The following is a 19,437-nucleotide window of genomic DNA, read 5'->3' on the forward strand; positions in this document are numbered from 1 at the left end:
GCTTTCTACAAAACCGACTTCTATAAATTCGACCTAATTTCATAGTGTAGACAAGGCCAAAGGGACATATTTAACCATCATGTACATTTTTCAGTTTTTCTTGCCTTTTCTTTGCTGTAAACCAAGGTGTTGGGGTAGTCAGTATCGTTCTGTTTTCTGAATCATTCCTGTTCATTTAGTGATAATAGCACATAAAACAGCATGTACAGTGTCACAGTTCAGCACGGTCAAGCAAGCATAATTTCACCAAGCTCAAGATTATGGATGCCATGAATGAAAGAGGGGTGCCAGCAAGAGAATGTTAATCATAAAGGAGAATGCTTCCGTTCACCTGTCAGTAGTCCGGCAATCGGTAGTGTTGGGAGAGGGAAAAAGTAATGAGTTTAATGTGCGGGGGGGGAGTAAAAGCAGCTGGGACTGCTGCCCCTTGTCCCTATCCCGCTCCTTGCTGTAACTTGAGAGGCTACGAATAACTGCCGGCAGGTGGCGCCCGTAGCTCAGCAGCCTGGACTCCGGGCTATTTATATCCCATGATTACAGTGCAGGGGCTCAGCTTTTCCAGCGACTTCGAAGGGGGTGGGGGGTAGAGAGGAAAACACCACCCCAGCCTCACTGTGTCCCTTCTGTCGCCATATTCTCCATGCAGATCTCCAGCAAGCAAGCACCCCGGCTCAGGGCAGCACGAAACTTCAACATCCCCTAAACAATCCAGGCTTTAGTAAGGGGAGCACCTTCTAGGAGCTGCAGGGCAAGATGACTAACGTGTCCTATCACATCTCTAACCTCCTGGAGAAGATGACATCCACTGACAAAGATTTTAGGTAGGATCCCAGCTGCTGTTTGAGATTAGTTTGGGGGAGATCTCGTTAATCGCAACACACTAGTTAGGGGTAGCAAGGTGTGTTATCTGCAAACCCATACAAGGGAGAGATCTTGTTGACTGCAGCTAGTTCAACCCTCCTAGAGTAGGGAGGGGTTGTTTTATTAATTGCAGCTAGTACAAAACCCGAAAAAAGAGGAGGTGTCAATTGCAAAATTCCTTAAGGGTCAGCTGCAATCAGTGCAATCTCCCTGCCCCCCAAAGGGTGAGGAATCTGCTGCATGTTCTGGGATTGATTAGTAAACACATGAATGCCCAAACGAAGGGCTCCATGGTTGGTGGTGGGGAAACAAGCTAAGTTTTTTTTAGTTTATCTTACAAGTGGTTAGAGATTTTGCTCTTATTTTATAGAACTCTCTTTTTCCCTCTCCACCCCCACCCCCCCATGCCCGAATTGGGGCCTGAGGGGCACTGGACAGCAGCAGCTAGGGGAGAAAAAATCCTAATCAGCTGCTATTATCTGGGAAAATATCTGCTGTGTGTTCTGTGCTGTTCAAGAAAAATAAAAAGGCATATGAGGTCTTCTTTTAAAAGTAGTTGGATGGTGGTGGTCCCTCGTCACTGGTTTATTTGTATGTGTTTGGAGGGGGGTGAACAAACCCACTTGGAGTTCAAATAAAGTAATAGTGTAGGACAGTGAATCATCAGTCATAAGCCACAAAAGTGAAGGGGAAAGCTGATATGGAGTAAGACATGTAGCTTTTATTGGCCTGAATAAATGATTAAGTAAAAGGGTAACATATCCTAACCTGTTAAAGAGGAACTAAGGGTTACTATTATCAGGTAGTTAGGGGCCCAAAATACAGATTTTTTTTTTTATGTTAAAAACAGAATTTATTATTTTTTAAAATATGCATCTACAACTTAAACATTGCAGCATTGTGCTAGAGAACCCTAAGTGAAGCTGACTAGAAGGAAACACGCAATTGTCTCTTTTAATTGTCCAAAAAGAGAGAAATGCCTAAACTGAACAAATAGTTTAATAATGAGATAAGCAAATTAAAATAACTTCTATTTTAATAACCTCAGGTCCAAAACTATGCCGTAAGTGACTTCTGTTGGCATCAGTGGGATTTGTTCTAGAGTATCAAAGAGCAGATCTTAAAATAGAATTTGGTCCTAAAATATTATTAGTAGCTTGTTCAGATTTTAAAAATGATTTTATTTTAATTAAAGGTCCTTTAAATTAAGTAGTAATTGTCCTGTGTATGTATCATCTTACCATCCATTCATGCAGTTGGATTTTGAAATACCTCTTTAAGGAGTACTTTAATTTTATTGGTCATGGTTTTGTCATGTTTTATGTGCAGCATTTTGCCTTTGAAAAGTGTTTTATGAAACTGCAGTAAAGTGTAGCACATGTACCCAAGGATATGGATACAGTATTACAGGTATTCGCTGTGCTCAAATCCTTTATTTTTAAACTATATTGGCATGTTGAGGAAATATTTTGTTTCCACTAAAATACTTCTCTAAATGGACCAAGATGCTCAGCTGCTTTTATTCTTTTGGGTATATATATTTCTGGAAAGGCAAATAAACCTTGTTAGACTTTGGAGTCAGCGGTATTCAAGGTGCTCTATAAATAAAATGTAATAGGTGTGTTTAAAAAATGTGCTGATTCACTATGAAAGATTTTTACTCTATTGCAATTCTGCCAACTGTACCCCTGCCCCCAGCCAGAATGGGTAATGTTTATGCCAGATAGGAAGGTTTGAGGTACTTTATAAGAGAGAGTTTTTTTATTTTTATTTATAGTAGTATAACTTCTAGAAGACATGTCTACGTTTTTTGATGATAAAATAGATTTTTTTTCCCCAATGAAGCTGATGAGAGAGCAGCTTCATTAGCTCTTATTCAGTATCTTTACATGTGTTGTCATGCTTTGTGCAGACTTCCAATTTAAAATGGAGCTAAATAGTCCTTGCTTAATCAAAAATAAAGTCAAATATTGTTTAAATTGTAGATCAGTAATTCCTTTAATTCTCTCATCTTCAATTTCTGGCTGGTGATCTAAGAGTCTCTTATCCCAGATGTAGTTATTTTGCTACTCAAGCACAGGCTTACACACCAAAGACATGGCAAAACTATTGCGGTAGCATTTTTAAATGCTGAACATGCTGATCGGAAGCTTGATTTTTAAAATGTAGCTTAAGCCGCTTGTGAAATGAAAGGGAGTTATTTCCATTTAGTCCCTTTTGGATATTTATCCATGTTATAAAATTACACTCACTAATAGGGAGCTGCAATTCTAAGGATTTTCTGAACCTGGAGGCCAAATATTTGGTATCATTTGTGAAAAGATGTGCATCTGAAAGTCATCCATCTAGCTGAACGTTAAATCTAAATAACTAGTGGCAGTAAGGAAATAAAGTCATCACGAATGGCTGCTTCTCACATGTGGGATATGAGAAGGATCAGTATTGGGAACTGTGATGTAGATATTGATGATTTGGGGTACAGGTAGCCTGGAAAAATGTGTCTCTTGCACTAGTGCAGCTTCATTAGTGCGAGCAACAGTAGAAGCTGTAGCCTAGGTAGTGTGCCTTGTATCTCATAACCCGGGATGGTAAAAGAGCCTACATCCTGACTACAGTACAGCTTTCAATATTAGTAGCATTGGTGGGGCTACACTGGTGCAGAAAAACACATTTTTTCAATATAGAAAAGGCCTCTAAGGAGGAAATAAACAAGAGAGGAGGTTAAATTTTTTGATGATACAACCATTCAGATTTTTGAAGAATACAAGAAACTCCAGAAGGAAATAAACAAACTGAGTGACTAGACTGAACAATAGAAGTTTAAATATAGCCTAGATCAGTATTTCTCAGTGACTGGCCCGTGCGGCGCCAGTCCCTGAGATCTCCCTGACACATTTTAGGAAGGCAGCAAGCTGGTCCCTGGTATCAAAAAGGTTGAGAAACACTAGCCTAGATAACTTTAAAGTGCACTTCTAGTCTGAGGACTATTTTCCACTGAATGCATCCGACGAAGTGAGCTGTAGCCCACGACAGCTTATGCTCAAATAAATTGGTTAGTCTCTAAGGTGCCACAAGTCCTCCTTTTCTTTTTGCGGATACAGACTAACACGGCTGCTACGCTGAATGCTAGTCTGAGGAGTGATTATGTAAAAGTGGCACTTTCTTTCTCAAGAGATTTTCTCTCTGTGTAATCAGCATACTATCCGCTTGTTTGCGTGATTAAAATAAGTTTTTACTCCGTCAACTTTGCAAGAGAGTGAGCTAGCTTTTATTTTGTCTCCTGCATTATCAACAGAATTGTTAGCAAAGGTACAGTGGTCGGACCATCTTCTGCCCTCAGTTTTATAATTGTGCCTCAGTGTAACTGAAGGCAGAATCTGGCTGTCAGAAGTTTTATGATTAGTAATGATGAGTAAGCTAGAAAGAGCCTATCTGGATTTTCAGATCCCAGGCTGACTTTTGCAGGACTGGCACTTAGAAAACACATTTTGTTCTCATAACCCGAGACCATTCCATCTGGAAACACTGAGACAAAGTACATGTGGAATGCCACAATACCATTTTTATAGAGTCATGTTTCAGAGCAGATTTGAGGGGAGAGAATAACTTAAAATTCTCCTGTGTCTTGTCTCACTTGGTTCTGAACTAGCTGAATTCTTTGCCACCAATTCCTTCTGCCTGAGTTCCCCCACTTGTCCAAACGGGGGATGGAGGAACTACTTTCTTAACTAACTCACAGGAGGGTTGTGAGGATTAATTAGTTAGTGTTTAAGTGCTTTCCATATTCGTGCCATGTGAATACTAAATTTTATCCTCTGCACTGATCTCTGTGTTTACATACCAGTCAACCTATTGTTGATATTCTTTGTTTCAGATTTATGGCCACCAATGACCTGATGATGGAACTGCAGAAAGATTCCATAAAGCTGGATGAAGACAGTGAGAAAAAAGTTGTGAAAATGCTTTTAAAATTGCTTGAGGACAAAAACGGGGAGGTGCAGAACTTGGCTGTCAAGTGGTAAGAGCCTCTGTATGGAGTAACACACATACTAGCAAGGAAACTGTCAAATAATCCAGAAAATTCTTTAGAATAGAGCCCTAGGTATACAGTGTCTTATAGCTTCCTTTCAGAGCAGCAGCCGTGTTAGTCTGTATTCGCAAAAAGAAAAGAAGTACTTGTGGTACCTTAGAGACTAACCAATTTATTTGAGCATGAGCTTTCGTGAGCTACAGCTCACTTCATCGGATGCATTCAGTGGAAAATACAGTGGGGAGATTTATATACATAGAAAACATGAAACAATGGGTGTTACCATACACACTGTAACAAAAAGAAAAGGAGTACTTGTGGTACCTTAGAGACTAACCAATTTATTTGAGCATAAGCTTTCGTGAGCTACAGCTCACTTCATCGGATGCATACTGTGGAAAGTATAGAAGATCTTTTTATACACCCATTTTTTCATGCTTTGTGTGTATAAAAAGATCTTCTATACTTTCCACAGTATGAATCCGATGAAGTGAGCTGTAGCTCACGAAAGCTTATGCTCAAATAAATTGGTTAGTCTCTAAGGTGCCACAAGTACTCCTTTTCTTTTTGCGAATACAGACTAACACGGCTGTTACTCTGAACACTGTAACAAGAGAGTGATCATTTAAGGTGAGCTATTACCAGCAGGAGAGCGGGGTGGAGGTGGGGGGGTGGGAAACGTTTTGTAGTGATAATCAAGGTGGGCCATTTCCAGCAGTTGACAAGAACGTCTGAGGAACAGTGGGGGGTGGAAGGGGGGGAATAAACATGGGGAAATAGTTTTACTTTGTGTAATGACCCATCCACTCCCAGTCTTTATTCAAGCCTAAGTTAATTGTATCCAGTTTGCAAATTAATTCCAATTCAGCAGTCTCTCGTTGGAGTCTGTTTTTGAAGTTTTTTTTGTTGAAGAATTGCAACTTTTAGGTCTGTAATCGAGTGACCAAAGAGATTGAAGTGTTCTCCGACTGGTTTATGAATGTTATAATTCTTGACATCTGATTTGTGTCCATTTATTCTTTTACGTAGAGACTGTCCAGTTTGACCAATGTACATGGCAGAGGGGCATTGCTGGCACATGATGGCATATATCACATTGGTAGATGTGCAGGTGAACGAGCCTCTGATGGTGTGACTGATGTGATTAGGCCCTATGATGGTGTCCCCTGAATAGATATGTGGACACATTTGGCAACGGGCTTTGTTGCAAGGATAGGTTCCTGGGTTAGTGGTTCTGTTGTGTGGTGTGTGGTTGGTGGTGAGTATTTGCTTCAGGTTGGGGGGCTGTCTGTAAGCAAGGACTGTCCTGTCTCCCAAGATCTGTGAGAGTGATGGGTCGTCCTTCAGGATAGGTTGTAGATTGAATCTTCCGTATGAATGCTTTCTGTCTGATACAAGGCAGCTACAGTCTCTAGTTATGGTGAGAGATGTGTGGAAAGGGGTGAATTGTAGGGATGAATGTATAATAGTTTCATCTACTGTTCCTACAAAACTATCGAAAGGCTTATATTGTAGATTTTGCCATATCTAAACTTGCATCCTTAAAATTTTATTTCTTCAGAGAGGGGTCCAGATCAAAAAAAAAAAGTTTGCGAATGATACCAAGCTTGGAGGGGTTGCAAGTGCTTTGGAGGATAGGATTAAAATGACTTCCGAGGGAGGAGTACTCTAGAAAGGGATCTGGGGGGTCACAGTGGATCACAAGCTAAATATGAGTCAACAGTGTAACACTGTTGCAAAAAAAGAAAACGTTCTGGGATGTATTAGCATAGGGGTTCTCAAACTGGGGATTGGGACCCCTCAAGGGGTGGTGAGGTTATTACATGGGGGGGGGGGGTCGCGATCCGTCAGCCTCTACCCCAAACTCCACTTTGCCTCCCGCATTTATAATGGTGTTAAATATATTTAAAAGTGTTTTTAATTTATAAGTGGGGGTTGCACTCAGAGGCTTGCTATGTGAAAGGGGTCACCAGTACAAAAGTTTGAGAACCACTGTATTAATAGGAGTGTTGTAAGCAAGACACAAGAAGTAATACTTCCGCTCTACTCTGAACTGATTAGGTCTCAACTGGAGTATTGTGTCCAATTCTGGGTGACACATTTCAGGAAAGATGTAGACAAATTGGAGAAAGTCCATAGAAGAGCAACAAAAATGACTAAAGGTCTAGAAAACATGACCTATGAAGGACAATTTTAAAAATTGGGTTTGTTTAGTCTGGGGAAGAGAAGACTGATGGGGAACATAACAATTTTCAAATACATAAAAGGTTGCTAACCTGGAGGAGGGAGAAAAATTGTTCTCGTTAATCTCTGAGGATAGGACAAGAAGCAGTGGTCTTAAACTGTAGCAAGGGCAGTTCAGGTTGGACATTAGGTTCCACCATTGGTCTTGTTCTTACAGGGTAGTTAAGCCCTGGAATAAATTGCTTAAGGAGGTTGTGGAATCTCTGTCACTGGAGATTTTAAAGATCAGGTTAGACAAACACCTGTCAGGAATGGTCCAGATCAGTGATTCTCAACCAGGGGTACGTGTACCCCTGTGGGTACGCGGAGGTCTTCCAGGAAGTACATCAGCTCATTTAGATATTTGGCTAGGCCACATAAAAGCACTAGCAAAGTCAGTTCAAACTAAAATTTTATGCAGACAGTGACTTGTTTATACTTTTCTGTATACTCTCTCAGACTGTGGGCGAGTTCATTTTAATGGGGTCGCCAGTGTTAGACTCACTGGTGCCCAGGGCAGAAAGCCAAAGCCTGAGCCCTGCCATGCGGGGCTGAAGCTGAAGCCCAAGTTTTTAAGTGAGGTGAAACTTGGGGTACGCAAGACAGATCAGACTCCTGAAAGGGGTACAGTAGTCTGGAAAGGTTGAGAGCCCCTAGTCTAGATCATACTTAGTCCTGCCTTGAGTACAGGGGACTGAACTAGAAGACCGCTCAAGGTCCTTTCCAGTCCTACGATTCTAGGATTCTGTGGTCAGTATCTTTAACAAGAGATTCCTTCGGATGCTGACAGTCTGGTTAGGCCCAACATCTGATCTGTGTGGCCTATACAGGGCACAGGACTGGGATTCAGGAGACCTCTCGTCTCTTCCTGGATAGTCCGTGAGCTTTTTGTTTGATCCAGGCAAATCATGTAATTTCTGTGTCTTGGTTTCCCTATATGTAAAATAGGGATAACCGGTACTTTGAGATTCATGGACAAAAAGCGCTTACATTAGTGCTTATATTACTTTTCAAACTTTTGTACTTCAGAAGAATGATTTGGCTTCTAAATAGCTATTTTTGCCTTGATCAGTGAATTAAAAAAAAAAAAAAAAAGTTCCTACCAAAAAACAGGCTACATGTGAGCTCACAGTGTTAACTTTAACAAATGCTTTATTCTGTCAGCAGGTCCATGCCCCATTCTGTCATGGTTCTGATACACCAAAAAGGAAATACATGTAGGTTCATACAGATTCTGCACAATTAGCATCACAACAAGGAAAAATACAAGGTTTGCTAAATAGACAAGGATAAAACACTGTAGGTAAAGATACTTTTTGTTTTTAGGCTTTCAGGGGATTTTGTCTGCTATGGACAGTCACAAATATTGTAACAAAATACATAACAGTGACACTTTCTAATATAAACATTCTTAATAGTCAGATTGTTTACATGATGAATTCTTAATCGAAGGGTCCCATTCAGTTGCCTTTGAAATCTAAGGGAATGTTGCTTTTGCTTCAGGGGGAACCAGATCTGGCTCCACTTGTGTATCTGAATAAACTTTAGTAAGATTGGGATATGTTGATGGAGGCTACATGGTGCTGCGCCGGGTTTTGGACTCTCCGGAACAATTGGCACTCTTTCTTTATGAGCTAGATACACAGCTGGCTTTGATAAGAGTCCCAAGGAAATGGCAGTCATACGGTTTTACCATAATACAATGCAGGATACTAAGCCTAAAATTCCAGTCCCAGTTCATGTGAAGCATTACTATTCTTGAAAAATGAGTTTGTCTTACAAGTATTATCGACAGTAGCAAAAAGTGTGGCAAAGTTATCCTCTTTCTCTCACCATGTGCACGTAGTCATGTTTGTAGCCAATTGAGAGAATACTATTGCTGAGTGTTAAATCTCTGGGGGCTGGTCATTTATGTATTTTTACCTTGGAATAACATCTTGGCAGCGTTTCTTTAGAACCCTGTTGAGCAAGATGGCTGTACTGCACATCAACCTCCCCCTCCCCTGGCCAGCTGCTAAATTCTGATAAGTTTTGCACATGGAAAGCGCAAGGTATGTTTTACTCAGATTGGATGCCTGACTTTATAATAGAGGAAAGAGACCAAGTCTAGTCTCTGTATGGAAGATGGTGAGCACAAACAAGCACAGTGACGCCCTCTAACATTCTGCATCTGAACTGGAATTCAAAATGGCAGCTGCTGTTCTTGCATCAGACTGGGAGACTCCTTCACATTTAAAGATGCATACACAGAAAACAGTATGACCTCATCTTTCATATACTACAGATTTCTTAATTGATAAACAGGTTACACAAAGGGGCATGTTATGGATTAAGTCCCCATACTATGCCCACAGGAAATACTAGAAAATAGTTGGAGAACCTGATAGTTTAGCTTGTATTCAGGCCAAACTCCCATTGAAGTCCTTCCCCAAATAAAGCCTGCAGAATCTGGCTCATGGTGTTTCTCTGTAAACAAGATGCTCAATTCTGTGAGTTACTTTCCCAGTGAGTCCTGTGGAAGGCGGAAGAATGGCCTTGCAATTAAGGCACAGGACTAGGCGGTTCTGTTACTGATACTGCTGCTGACTTGTGTGAACTTGAGCAAATCACTTACGCTATAAGAAGTACAATGTATTATTACTATTAGAGTTGGGCTAAACATATTTTCTGTGAATGTTCATTTCAATAAAAAATTGAATTTTCTTTGTCTGTTTGCATTCCTTTCTGTTTGTATTTTCTGAATGTTCTCTAAACCAGATTTGTTAGTGGAATGTTTGTTGAAACAACTAATTGTCATGACATAGTATAAAATATTCATGGAAGATGAATAATTTTGAATTCAGAAACTTGAAATCTGATTTGAAGAGTTATATTCATCTGATTAGAGAACTGAGATGTTACCATGTTACTTGTCTAATCAAAACTAACTAACACAGCTCAAACTTTGAATATAAAATATTTGCAACTAACTGCTCGCAAACACCCTACTGGCAATTATTGCACATGTAATTTTGAATAGTGGATTCATTAGAGACGATCTCATGTTGTTACTGACATAAGAGAGGAAAATGAATACTGGATTTGGTTAATCAACTCTTGTTCTTACACTGTACAGAGGCAGAGTTCTCAGTCCGCATACCAGTGGGCAACAGGAGGTAAATTACACATGGAAATATTAATGTTATTTTTAGACTGGTCAGTTTTGGCACCTTTTAAAACATGACTATAGATTTCAGTGTTAAAAGAACTAACATGGCTGCCTTGTCATAATTCAGTCTATTAGCTATTAAACTGCACATTCAATTAAGAAAATCTTATTTGGTATAAATAACTTGCCCTCCCCCTCCATATTTCCAATAGACTAATTGATGTTCTCCACTATGGATCTGATAATGACTTTAATGAGTCTTTAGTGATTTAGTTGGTGTCGGTCCTGCTTTGAGCAGGGGGTTGGACTAGATGACCTCTCTCTCTCTCTCGCTCTCTCTTCCAATCCTAATCTTTTATGATTCCATTGACTTCAGTGGGCTTTGGATCAGACCCTATCTGATGTGCTAACTAGCTAGGAATACAAAGTATGATGAGTAGATTTCTGACAGACCATCTGACATCAGTTTTTGATTTTAAACATGTTTCAGTAATGATGGCAGTGTTTGCGACATTAGATCTGGTGCCCCCTTTATCTTAAAGAAATCTGAAGGACTACATCTGAAATCCAACACCAACCAGATCATCCTTCCTTTTGACATGAAGTGTGGTTTCTAGACAATGGTTTTCTTCACATTTGGTCTGTCTTCTTTTTTCCTTCTGTAGTTTGGGCCCTTTGGTCAGCAAAGTGAAAGAATATCAGGTAGAAACTATTGTGGACTCTCTGTGTACAAACATGTTATCAGACAAGGAACAACTGCGGGATATCTCCAGCATTGGTCTGAAAACGGTCATCTCAGAGCTGCCTCCAGCGTCTACCGGTAAAATTCTTCCCTGAAATATGGTAAAATCTACTACAGCCTTTAGGAAGTAGAGTTCAGAACCTGGAGTTTTATGGGATTCCCTCTCCCCCAGCCCAGTGCTGTTAGTAATGGTGGGCACAGGGATAGGGAATTACAACGTAATGAATAAAGAGTTGAAGATGGTAATAAAATTGATTAAAGACAGGACTTGAAACAAAACCCTAGATCTGATCACCCGCAAAATGGGGGTGCTTGAAATGTGAACCTTCATCTTCTAACGTTTGCAACTGACCCCTGTCTGCATAATAGTCCAAAATCATAAACCCTGCATTCAAATGTTGTTGCTTGGGACCATCACTGAGAGAGTCTATATAAAAGTCTAGCAGGGCTGCTCACGGTCTGGTTCCCACAAATGGTGAATCTGATGTCTTCTGGATCTTAGCAGCACTGATACATTCACTACGTTTATGTACAGTCTGTTTCACTGCCTGTGTCTTTTTACTATTGACAGCCTCTCCAGGCTGCCTCTTTTGCCCAGTTTCTATAGCCATGGCACAAAAAAACATACTGAGCTGGGTTTCCAGTAAACACAAGAGTAGTTCTTCAGTAATATATCTCTTAAGTGCACAGAGATTTGTGCTGTCTCTTCAGCAGTCTCTGTACTTTGATGCCATCTCTCATGCATCTGGCAACTCCACCCCCCCCCCCCCCCCACACACACACACACACTCTGCATAGCAGGAGCCAAGGCGGCATTGCTATCTTTGACTTTGAGCTGGCAGTTGTACTGGATAGCTTTCAAGCTCTGTTTACAAACGCTGCTAAATTTTAAATACTTGAGAGCCATCGTTTTAGAGACCTTTCATTGGTGTATGTCACACGAACTGAAATAGTCCTATTGTAGTAACTGGGAATAGATCACCTGAGCCTTCTTCCCAAGGGTTGGGCCCGGTACTCCATGTGCGGGGACAGAAGAGGGAGGAGGGGAGACTTCATCGCTTGCTGCTTTCACCTCTGACCCCACTGACATTGGTGCTCAGGTGTCGGATTGGGGTGGGGAGGTGATTGGGGCTGGAAAAAGTGGAGCCAGGAAGCAGGTCTTCCTGCAGCATGCTCCTCTCTAAACATACCCTCTCCATGCAGAAGTTAATGATGTTCCTAGCAGCATTTACTTCTGTTCTGGACCTGCACCCAACTCAGGGAGGTCATGGTATTTCCTGGGCAGAGGAACCAATGGGAGCATTGCTTTTCAGGCAGCTGTGTTACTTGGAGATGGAGGAGCCCAGGCATCACCAGGGAGAAGCAGCCTCCCTTTCCCACAAGGGTAGCATTAGTTGACCATTCCACTCCCTTAGTCTTCCTCTGGTGATTTTTTTTGACTGGGAGAGACCATTATGGCCAATAGTAACTTAGCCACCTGCTGTGGACGAGTCCACATGTATGCTGCTATGCATTATAACCTCTGAGTATCAGGGAGGAAAAAGTGGTTTTGAAAACAAAAAGTTGACCAAAGGTCATCTCTTTTCTTAGGTTCCACAATGACAGCCAATGTGTGCAAAAAGATCACGGCTCAGCTAACTGGAGCCATTGGGAAACAAGAGGATGTATCTGTGCAGTTAGAGGCTCTTGACATCCTGTCAGATATGTTGAGCAGGTATGAAAGGATTTCCTCCAAGCAGCTGTGTATGGTAGGGGGGCTGCACAGTGTGTTTGCTTGTGATTTTTGTGTTACTTGGAGGACTAAAACATTAAAGGATTGGGATTGGTGCCAGTTGGGAAGTGTCTGGGCAGGTCTTGTCACCCAGCTGAGCTAAGAGAATGTACATATGTATCCTTTTACACTTGGAAGGATACTGGTAACATTGCAGGATCATAAGGAACTTCTGGGAAGGTAGGAAGGGGAAGGGCAGAAAGAAGAAAAAATCTATTTTGGAACGTGTGATCTGGTCACACACAGTTTCTTTGGCTCGCGGTTTCTCTTATTACATAACGCAAGCATAATTCAGAATGACAGCACAGTGGGTAAACTTGTCAGCTGCAGTCAGGATTTTATCACCAAAAACACTGGGCCATGCAAAGACATGTTGTCAAAATCAAACTCTTGTTTCAGGGACAGGGGAAAAATGGTCCCTCCCTGTCTTAGCCAGAGCAACTTTAGATTTAATCTAGAACACGCTGTTTGTTTTTTGCTAGAAATGTGCTTGTCCTCATTTATGTAGCTTTCTTTTTTTGCATTTCAGTTATGCCAGCTAAGGAGCCTTCATGCTGAAGATCTAATTTCTTGTGTGTGTGTTGCCTCTGTATTGCAGGTTAGGGGGGATGCTTTACACTTTTCATTCCTCTATCCTGAACTGCCTCCTTCCTCAGCTCAGGAGCCCCAGACTGGCTGTGCGTAAGAGAGCCATCATTGCTCTAGGCTATCTGGTCTTGACATGCAATGGGAATATCTTCTCAGAACTCATGGAGCACTTGCTAGCTGAACTGAAGAGGAATGAGTCTACTTCTACCACAAGAACGTACATTCAATGTATCGCGGGTATCAGCAGGCAGGCTGGGCACCGCACAGGTAGGTCCAGTAGCTTGGAATGATAGCTACAAAGACACATGCACACATTACATTTTAAAACTGTTCCTATTTAGATATAAAAAGAAATATACTTATTTGTTTTTCTAGTGCACTAGTAGTTAGCACTCTGCAATTCTTTGCAGGGTTCCCGCTTCTGGTTCTCAGATCTCCACCCAGAACCTAAGGGGAGGGCACACTGGACCTCAGTGCTTGGCTGTGCTTCTATAGGGTCTTTCATTTCAAGATCTTGCAGCAGCACTTCCAAAACACTAATTAATTAATCCTCACAGCACCTCTTTTTGGAAGCTCAGCATTATTAACCTCATTTTACACATGACGAAATGGAGGCACAGAGTATTTGAGTGACTTGCCAGAGGTGCTATCCCATCTGGGATTACACCCCCAGAGTTCCTCAGACCATTAGATCATCTCTGTCTCTCCATAACTCCTTTGTATGAAAATGGGGTGGTTCTTCTGTTGAAATTGTTTGGCAGGCTGTTGACGACGCATAACCAGTGAGATCCAGGTAAAGAATGCTCTGCCTGGAACTGGCTGGCTGGTAACTAGGCTCTCACTTTACCAGTCAGCTCAAGTGGGGAGCAATTTCCCCTGCTGTTTACTTTGTCTCTTTCAGGAGAGTATCTGGAGAAGATCATCCCATTAGTTGTTCGGTACTGTAACGTGGAGGATGATGAGCTGAGGGAATACTGCTTTCAGGCCTTCGAGTCTTTTGTGAGAAGGTGTGTGCCCTCGAGTAATCTGTGCTTTATTTCTATTTCATTGCCCTTCTCTGGGAAGTGCATGTGCAAAGGGGTCTGAGGAAAAACTAAGCTGAGTGGAATATTTTCCTAAATGCATTATTGTGGGAGACAAAGAGATACAATATCAGTCCAGTAACAAAATCCATCCTTACAAAGTTGGGCTATTCATATATCATCTTGAATGTACGAGGTATTTTACCAAATATGTGAGAGAATCGGTTCTTGACCCAGGAGTTTACAATGATGTTTATAAATGATACGGGTATCGTAAGTGGCAGTTTAATACCCACTGTGACTGTACTTCACTTACTGCCGGTTCTTGGAGGACGTTTGAGTCCTTTAGGTGACTGGGAAGGAGTTGGCTCAGACTTTTGATGTCCGTAGAAGGAGTGAGAGGTGGGAATGGTGCTTCTTGAGAAGGGACTGCTGTGCAGCAATCTGCATACACTAATTCTGGTGAGAAGGTTGGCCTTGAGGAGATGTTAGAGAGCTGCCTACATTTTCCTCCTCTTGGGGAAGGGGGTGGTGGACTGAACTTGTGGGGGGCATTGTTTTTTTGTTTTAAAGGGACAACCTCTCAGGTAGTGGAGAATGAGAGTCTGAAGCTCACTTCTTGGAGTCTCACATGGGTACATGACCCTGCTTCATGCACTGTGATGAAAGGGAAATTTTGCTGTTGAATGCATTTCAATAATATGTGTGTATAGTTGTGTGAAACACTTTGGGATCTTGTGGGATGAATTATGCTGATTGATATAAAAATTACTTACCTCCCATTAATCTTAGGCTTTGTTTTTGTCTTGCTAGGTGTCCAAAGGAAATTGGCCCTCACATCCCTAGTGTGATGGGATTGTGCCTGAAGTACATTACTTATGACCCAAATTACAACTATGACAATGAGGAGGAGGAGGAAGAGGAGGAAATGATGGAAACTGAAAATGGGGAGGATGAAGAGCAAGGTGCCTGCTTGTGAGGATGACTATGATTAGTAGAACTGTTGACATAGTATCCAAGGGGTCCAGTTCTCCCCTCCGCACTCGCACTATGTGGCATTACCTTCTTCCCCACGATATCTGCATTGACCCAAACTAGTGTACAGCTGCTTAGTTCTGTCAGTGGTGTAATTCTAATGATTTCCAAACCTGGGACTTTACAATTGTGTCTTTCCTGATCCACGTGTCACTGGCATCTCTTGTCATGGAAGGATGGCATTTGCTAGAACGGACACCATAAGCTAGCCTGGCAGAGAGCAAGACTGAAGAGCTGCTGCCTCTGCTGTTGTGAGTGAATGCAGGTGTCTGTCACAGCATGCCCACAGTCCACCAGCCCTACCACTGGTGTATCTCGATTAGCTCCTGCTCTGCCGCTGTGATTGCCCAAATTCAAAACAATCCCCCCCCCCAAATGCCAGTGCTGGTTGCAGTCTGCTAAATGGTGCTCAGACTTCCGTTTCCTGCCTTTTGAGTGAGGCTATTTTATATGCATACTACAAGCAGGCAGGTGTCAACTCTATGTCTACACAGCAGCTGGGAGGGAACTTCCCAGCATGGATAGACAGACAATGCTAGCTCTGCTTGTGTGCTAAAAGTAGCAGTGTGACAGTGGTGGGGTAGGCAGCAGCTCAGGCTGGCCGCCTGAGTACATGCCCAGGAGGTCAGCTGGGATTGTATTCGGGTGGCTAGCCTCAGCCACCACTTGCATTGCTGCAGCCACACTGCAATTTTGAGGTGCTAGCTCAAGCAGAACTAGTGTATATCTGTCTACCTGAGCTGGGAAGCACCCTCCCAGCTGCGTTGTAGACATTTCCTGGGGCTCTTGGACCCTCCCCTGATGGTCTTTTATTTATCTGGTGGAACTGGCGACTTTAATGCAGCTGCGTGTCTGTATTCCTACCTCGAGGGATTGTTTAGTGCTAGCAGCTCTGTCATGTGTGAAGAGGGGAACTCCTAGTAGCCAATATACAGATTTTGAATGCATCCTGCTGAGGCACTGCATACCAAACTCATACCCAAACAGTGCAGTGTAAAATAGTGAAACTAAATCCTAAAAATAAACAAGACCTTGCTACCTTCGGGCTGACCTTGGTTACAACTGACACTGCCTCTGATCCAGGTCTTTTTCAGTAGCTTCTTTTTAAAGGAGTGGGGTGAGGGATAGATTGAGGTGGGCATGTGGAGAGAATCAGTTTCATGCTCTAGGCCCAGGTCATATCAGTTGTACGTGTGCCAGTTCTCTCGCTGCACAGGGTGTCGTGACTCAGAGCAGAAGCTAGAATAATTCAAATGGAAAGTAAGGCACAATTCAAATGTTTAATGGTGAGGGGAGTTAACCATTGGAACAGCATCCGAAGGGATGTGATATCTTTTCGTCGCTTGGAGTCTTTGGATTGAGATTGGATGTCTTTCTAAAAGAGCTTCTCCTGCTCATCTGCAAGTCATGGGGTAAAATGCAGAAATTGTGGAGTAAAGTGCTGTGACCTCTATTATGCATCATTATGGATTGGCCTAATGGTCACTTCTGGCCTTAAAATAAATGGAACTTGGGACCTTATCCCGCCTTCAAAACACAAGCCCTTACAACATGAGCTAAAGTGGACTCTCCAGTAGCTGTAGTTAACATTAGTGAGACCTTCAGGCACTAGAGGTCTGCGGGATCGGATACATAGTGAATCAATTGGACATTTTATACACCACAAGGCAGCGGTGACACATACGAGCCACTATAATGCACTGGGTTCTGATGACTATCTGTGGAAATTGTCCAGAATAACCCAAATCTGATTTTTCCCAGAAACATGTTAATTTTTGGCATCTGTTTATCTCATGTTAACTTTTGAGCTTGATAGGAGGAGAAATGACACGTGAGAGGGAAAGTCGGGGGCATGTGGTGATTCCCTACTTGTGTTTCTCTTGTAATTGGGTGTTTTTTTTCCCCCCACTCACTGTTTCCAGAGAGCGACGATGAGTACAGCGATGACGATGACATTAGCTGGAAAGTTCGCAGGTCTGCGGCTAAGTGCCTGGAAGCTATTGTCAGTACCCGGCACGACCTCCTTCAGGATTTCTACAAGACTCTGTCCCCAGTTTTGATAGGCAGATTCAAGGAAAGAGAGGAGAATGTCAAAGCCGACATCTTCTGTGCTTATATCGCTTTGCTGAAGCAAACGCTGCCCATACAAAGCTGGCTACATGCTTCAGATGCAGGAGGCAAGGAAGAGATACCTCTCACCATGCTTCAGAACCAGGTGAGTGAGAAAGTGGTAATAGGCCAGATTAAGTTGAATAGGAATGAAAAGAACTGGAAGAAGTGTCATCAATAAATGTGTGCAATAGCTCAGCCGGGGAACATGGCTATCAGAAGGATCTTGACTCTTAGTAAGAGTAGTATAAGGAAGATAGAAAGCTTTTTCCCCCCGCTTGTTTGATTCTTGGATTTATAGCCACATTTCAGAAGATCTGCTGTTTTCAGGTCATGTGTCCACTCCAGATTTTCAGTAAGGTTGTAAAATTGTTGATGTCACATGGTCTGTGTCTACACACGGAACGGTTAATGTGTTTTCTACTCTACCACTGGCAGAACGGTAACGCAATTTTCAAGCTGTAACTGAGTTCTGGTGTGGTAGTCTTGTTGTTTAGCTGGGATGGCCTAACTGTGACTGCATAAAGGGGTTAGCCAGTCCTCTTACCTCTCGGGTCGTTGTGTGGGAGAACATTCCAAAGTGTATTATGCCATGTGAAATATTGACAATCCTCTGTTCATTGTGCCAAAAAACAGAGGCAGAATGGGATATCTGCCCAGGTTTACCCAGAATGGGCTTGTATTGTGCAGGATGGTAGGAGGGGACAGGCTCATAGGGTTGCGCCAGGAAAAATACATCTGTTTAATGTGTGGAGTCACGTGCACAAGCTGTAACCATGAACATGTCACATCCTGGTTATACCTAATGTATCCCAGTTCTGTCTGTAGCATCTACTGTAGGCTACAGTTGAAATCATGCTAGCAACTGGGCTATACTGGGTGTTGAATTCGGTTCAAGCACTGTTCCAGCTAAACTGGTTTCAGACACTGTCTGGCCAGTGCCAACAGGGAGAGACTTTTTTAAACAATTGAGTTATCTAGAATTGTACTTAAGCATGGATGAAAGATCCATTTTACAACAGGGCTGTATCTACGTTAACTGTTTTTGAGAAATCTCCCTCTGGTGCAGGTCCCCAGGTGACAGTAAGAGTGGGAGTGCAAGTGGAGTTGGTGCAATGATTCAGAGCAGGTCTAGAAAACAGTGTGATCAAAATGCCAAAGCCTCATCAAGAATAGTTCTCTCACTGTTTTCTCATGAGTGGCAGTGCAATGGTGGAAGGTTTCCCAATAAAAAACTAGAGTAGATGAGGTCTTGGAGGAGGGGGCAAACCCTGGTATAACCAGATTTTTAGACCAAACAAAAATGTGCTGAAACAATTTTTCACTGACTGCATGGTTCTACAGTTTGGCTCTGGCCACTCAGCCCAGAATTATAGCACCTTTGAACCCCATAATGTCAGCTTCTTAACAGTTATTAAATTTGGTTAATTTCATAGTGTAGATAGGACCACAATGTTTAAATGGCTGATGCTAGTGTGCTCAGGGACAGTTTCCTTGACCATTGTAGACAGCTTTCCTAGCACATGAGGGAAAGGTCCCTATCTGATTCACCTACCTTCCCCACGCCCACCCTATGATTCTCACAAAAATATCAATCCATGCCAGACAGGGAAGCCATGCTAGAACTATTGTACCAACAGCCATTTCACCTGTGTTTCAGCAGGATGGTTAACATTAAGTTAATCATAGTGTGGCCACTCCTTTAGTGATGACCATGACTGTTGACAGCGCACAGGACGATAATGTGCTGGAAGAATGTTGTTAACTCTTGAAATGTGTACTTTTAAAATTAGCCATAGCTGTAGCACGGTGACATATTTATAATTGCTTGACTCCTGTAGCAGCAACAATAAACCAAAAGAGTGTCCTGAAGTGAACCAAGGGCCACTGAGTGGGATAATCTGTGCC

At 42.3% G+C, this 19,437-nt stretch overlaps 1 protein-coding gene across 1 annotated transcript in view; it reads left to right on the forward strand.

Annotated features, from left to right (window-relative positions):
• The first annotated feature begins 607 nt into the window (after window positions 1-607).
• Window positions 608-19,437, forward strand: part of LOC141990422 (cullin-associated NEDD8-dissociated protein 1-like) — a 33,589-nt gene continuing 14,759 nt past the window's right edge. Inside the window, exons 1-8 of the mRNA XM_074957566.1 lie at window positions 608-821; window positions 4,736-4,879; window positions 10,928-11,082; window positions 12,595-12,718; window positions 13,374-13,630; window positions 14,265-14,370; window positions 15,199-15,350; window positions 17,343-17,635. Coding sequence (XP_074813667.1) covers window positions 754-821; window positions 4,736-4,879; window positions 10,928-11,082; window positions 12,595-12,718; window positions 13,374-13,630; window positions 14,265-14,370; window positions 15,199-15,350; window positions 17,343-17,635 — 1,299 coding nt within the window. The 5' untranslated portion in view covers window positions 608-753. The remainder of the gene's footprint in view (window positions 822-4,735; window positions 4,880-10,927; window positions 11,083-12,594; window positions 12,719-13,373; window positions 13,631-14,264; window positions 14,371-15,198; window positions 15,351-17,342; window positions 17,636-19,437) is intronic.

This window comes from Natator depressus, chromosome 7 (assembly GCF_965152275.1).
Source record: "Natator depressus isolate rNatDep1 chromosome 7, rNatDep2.hap1, whole genome shotgun sequence".
NCBI lineage: Eukaryota > Metazoa > Chordata > Testudines > Cheloniidae > Natator > Natator depressus.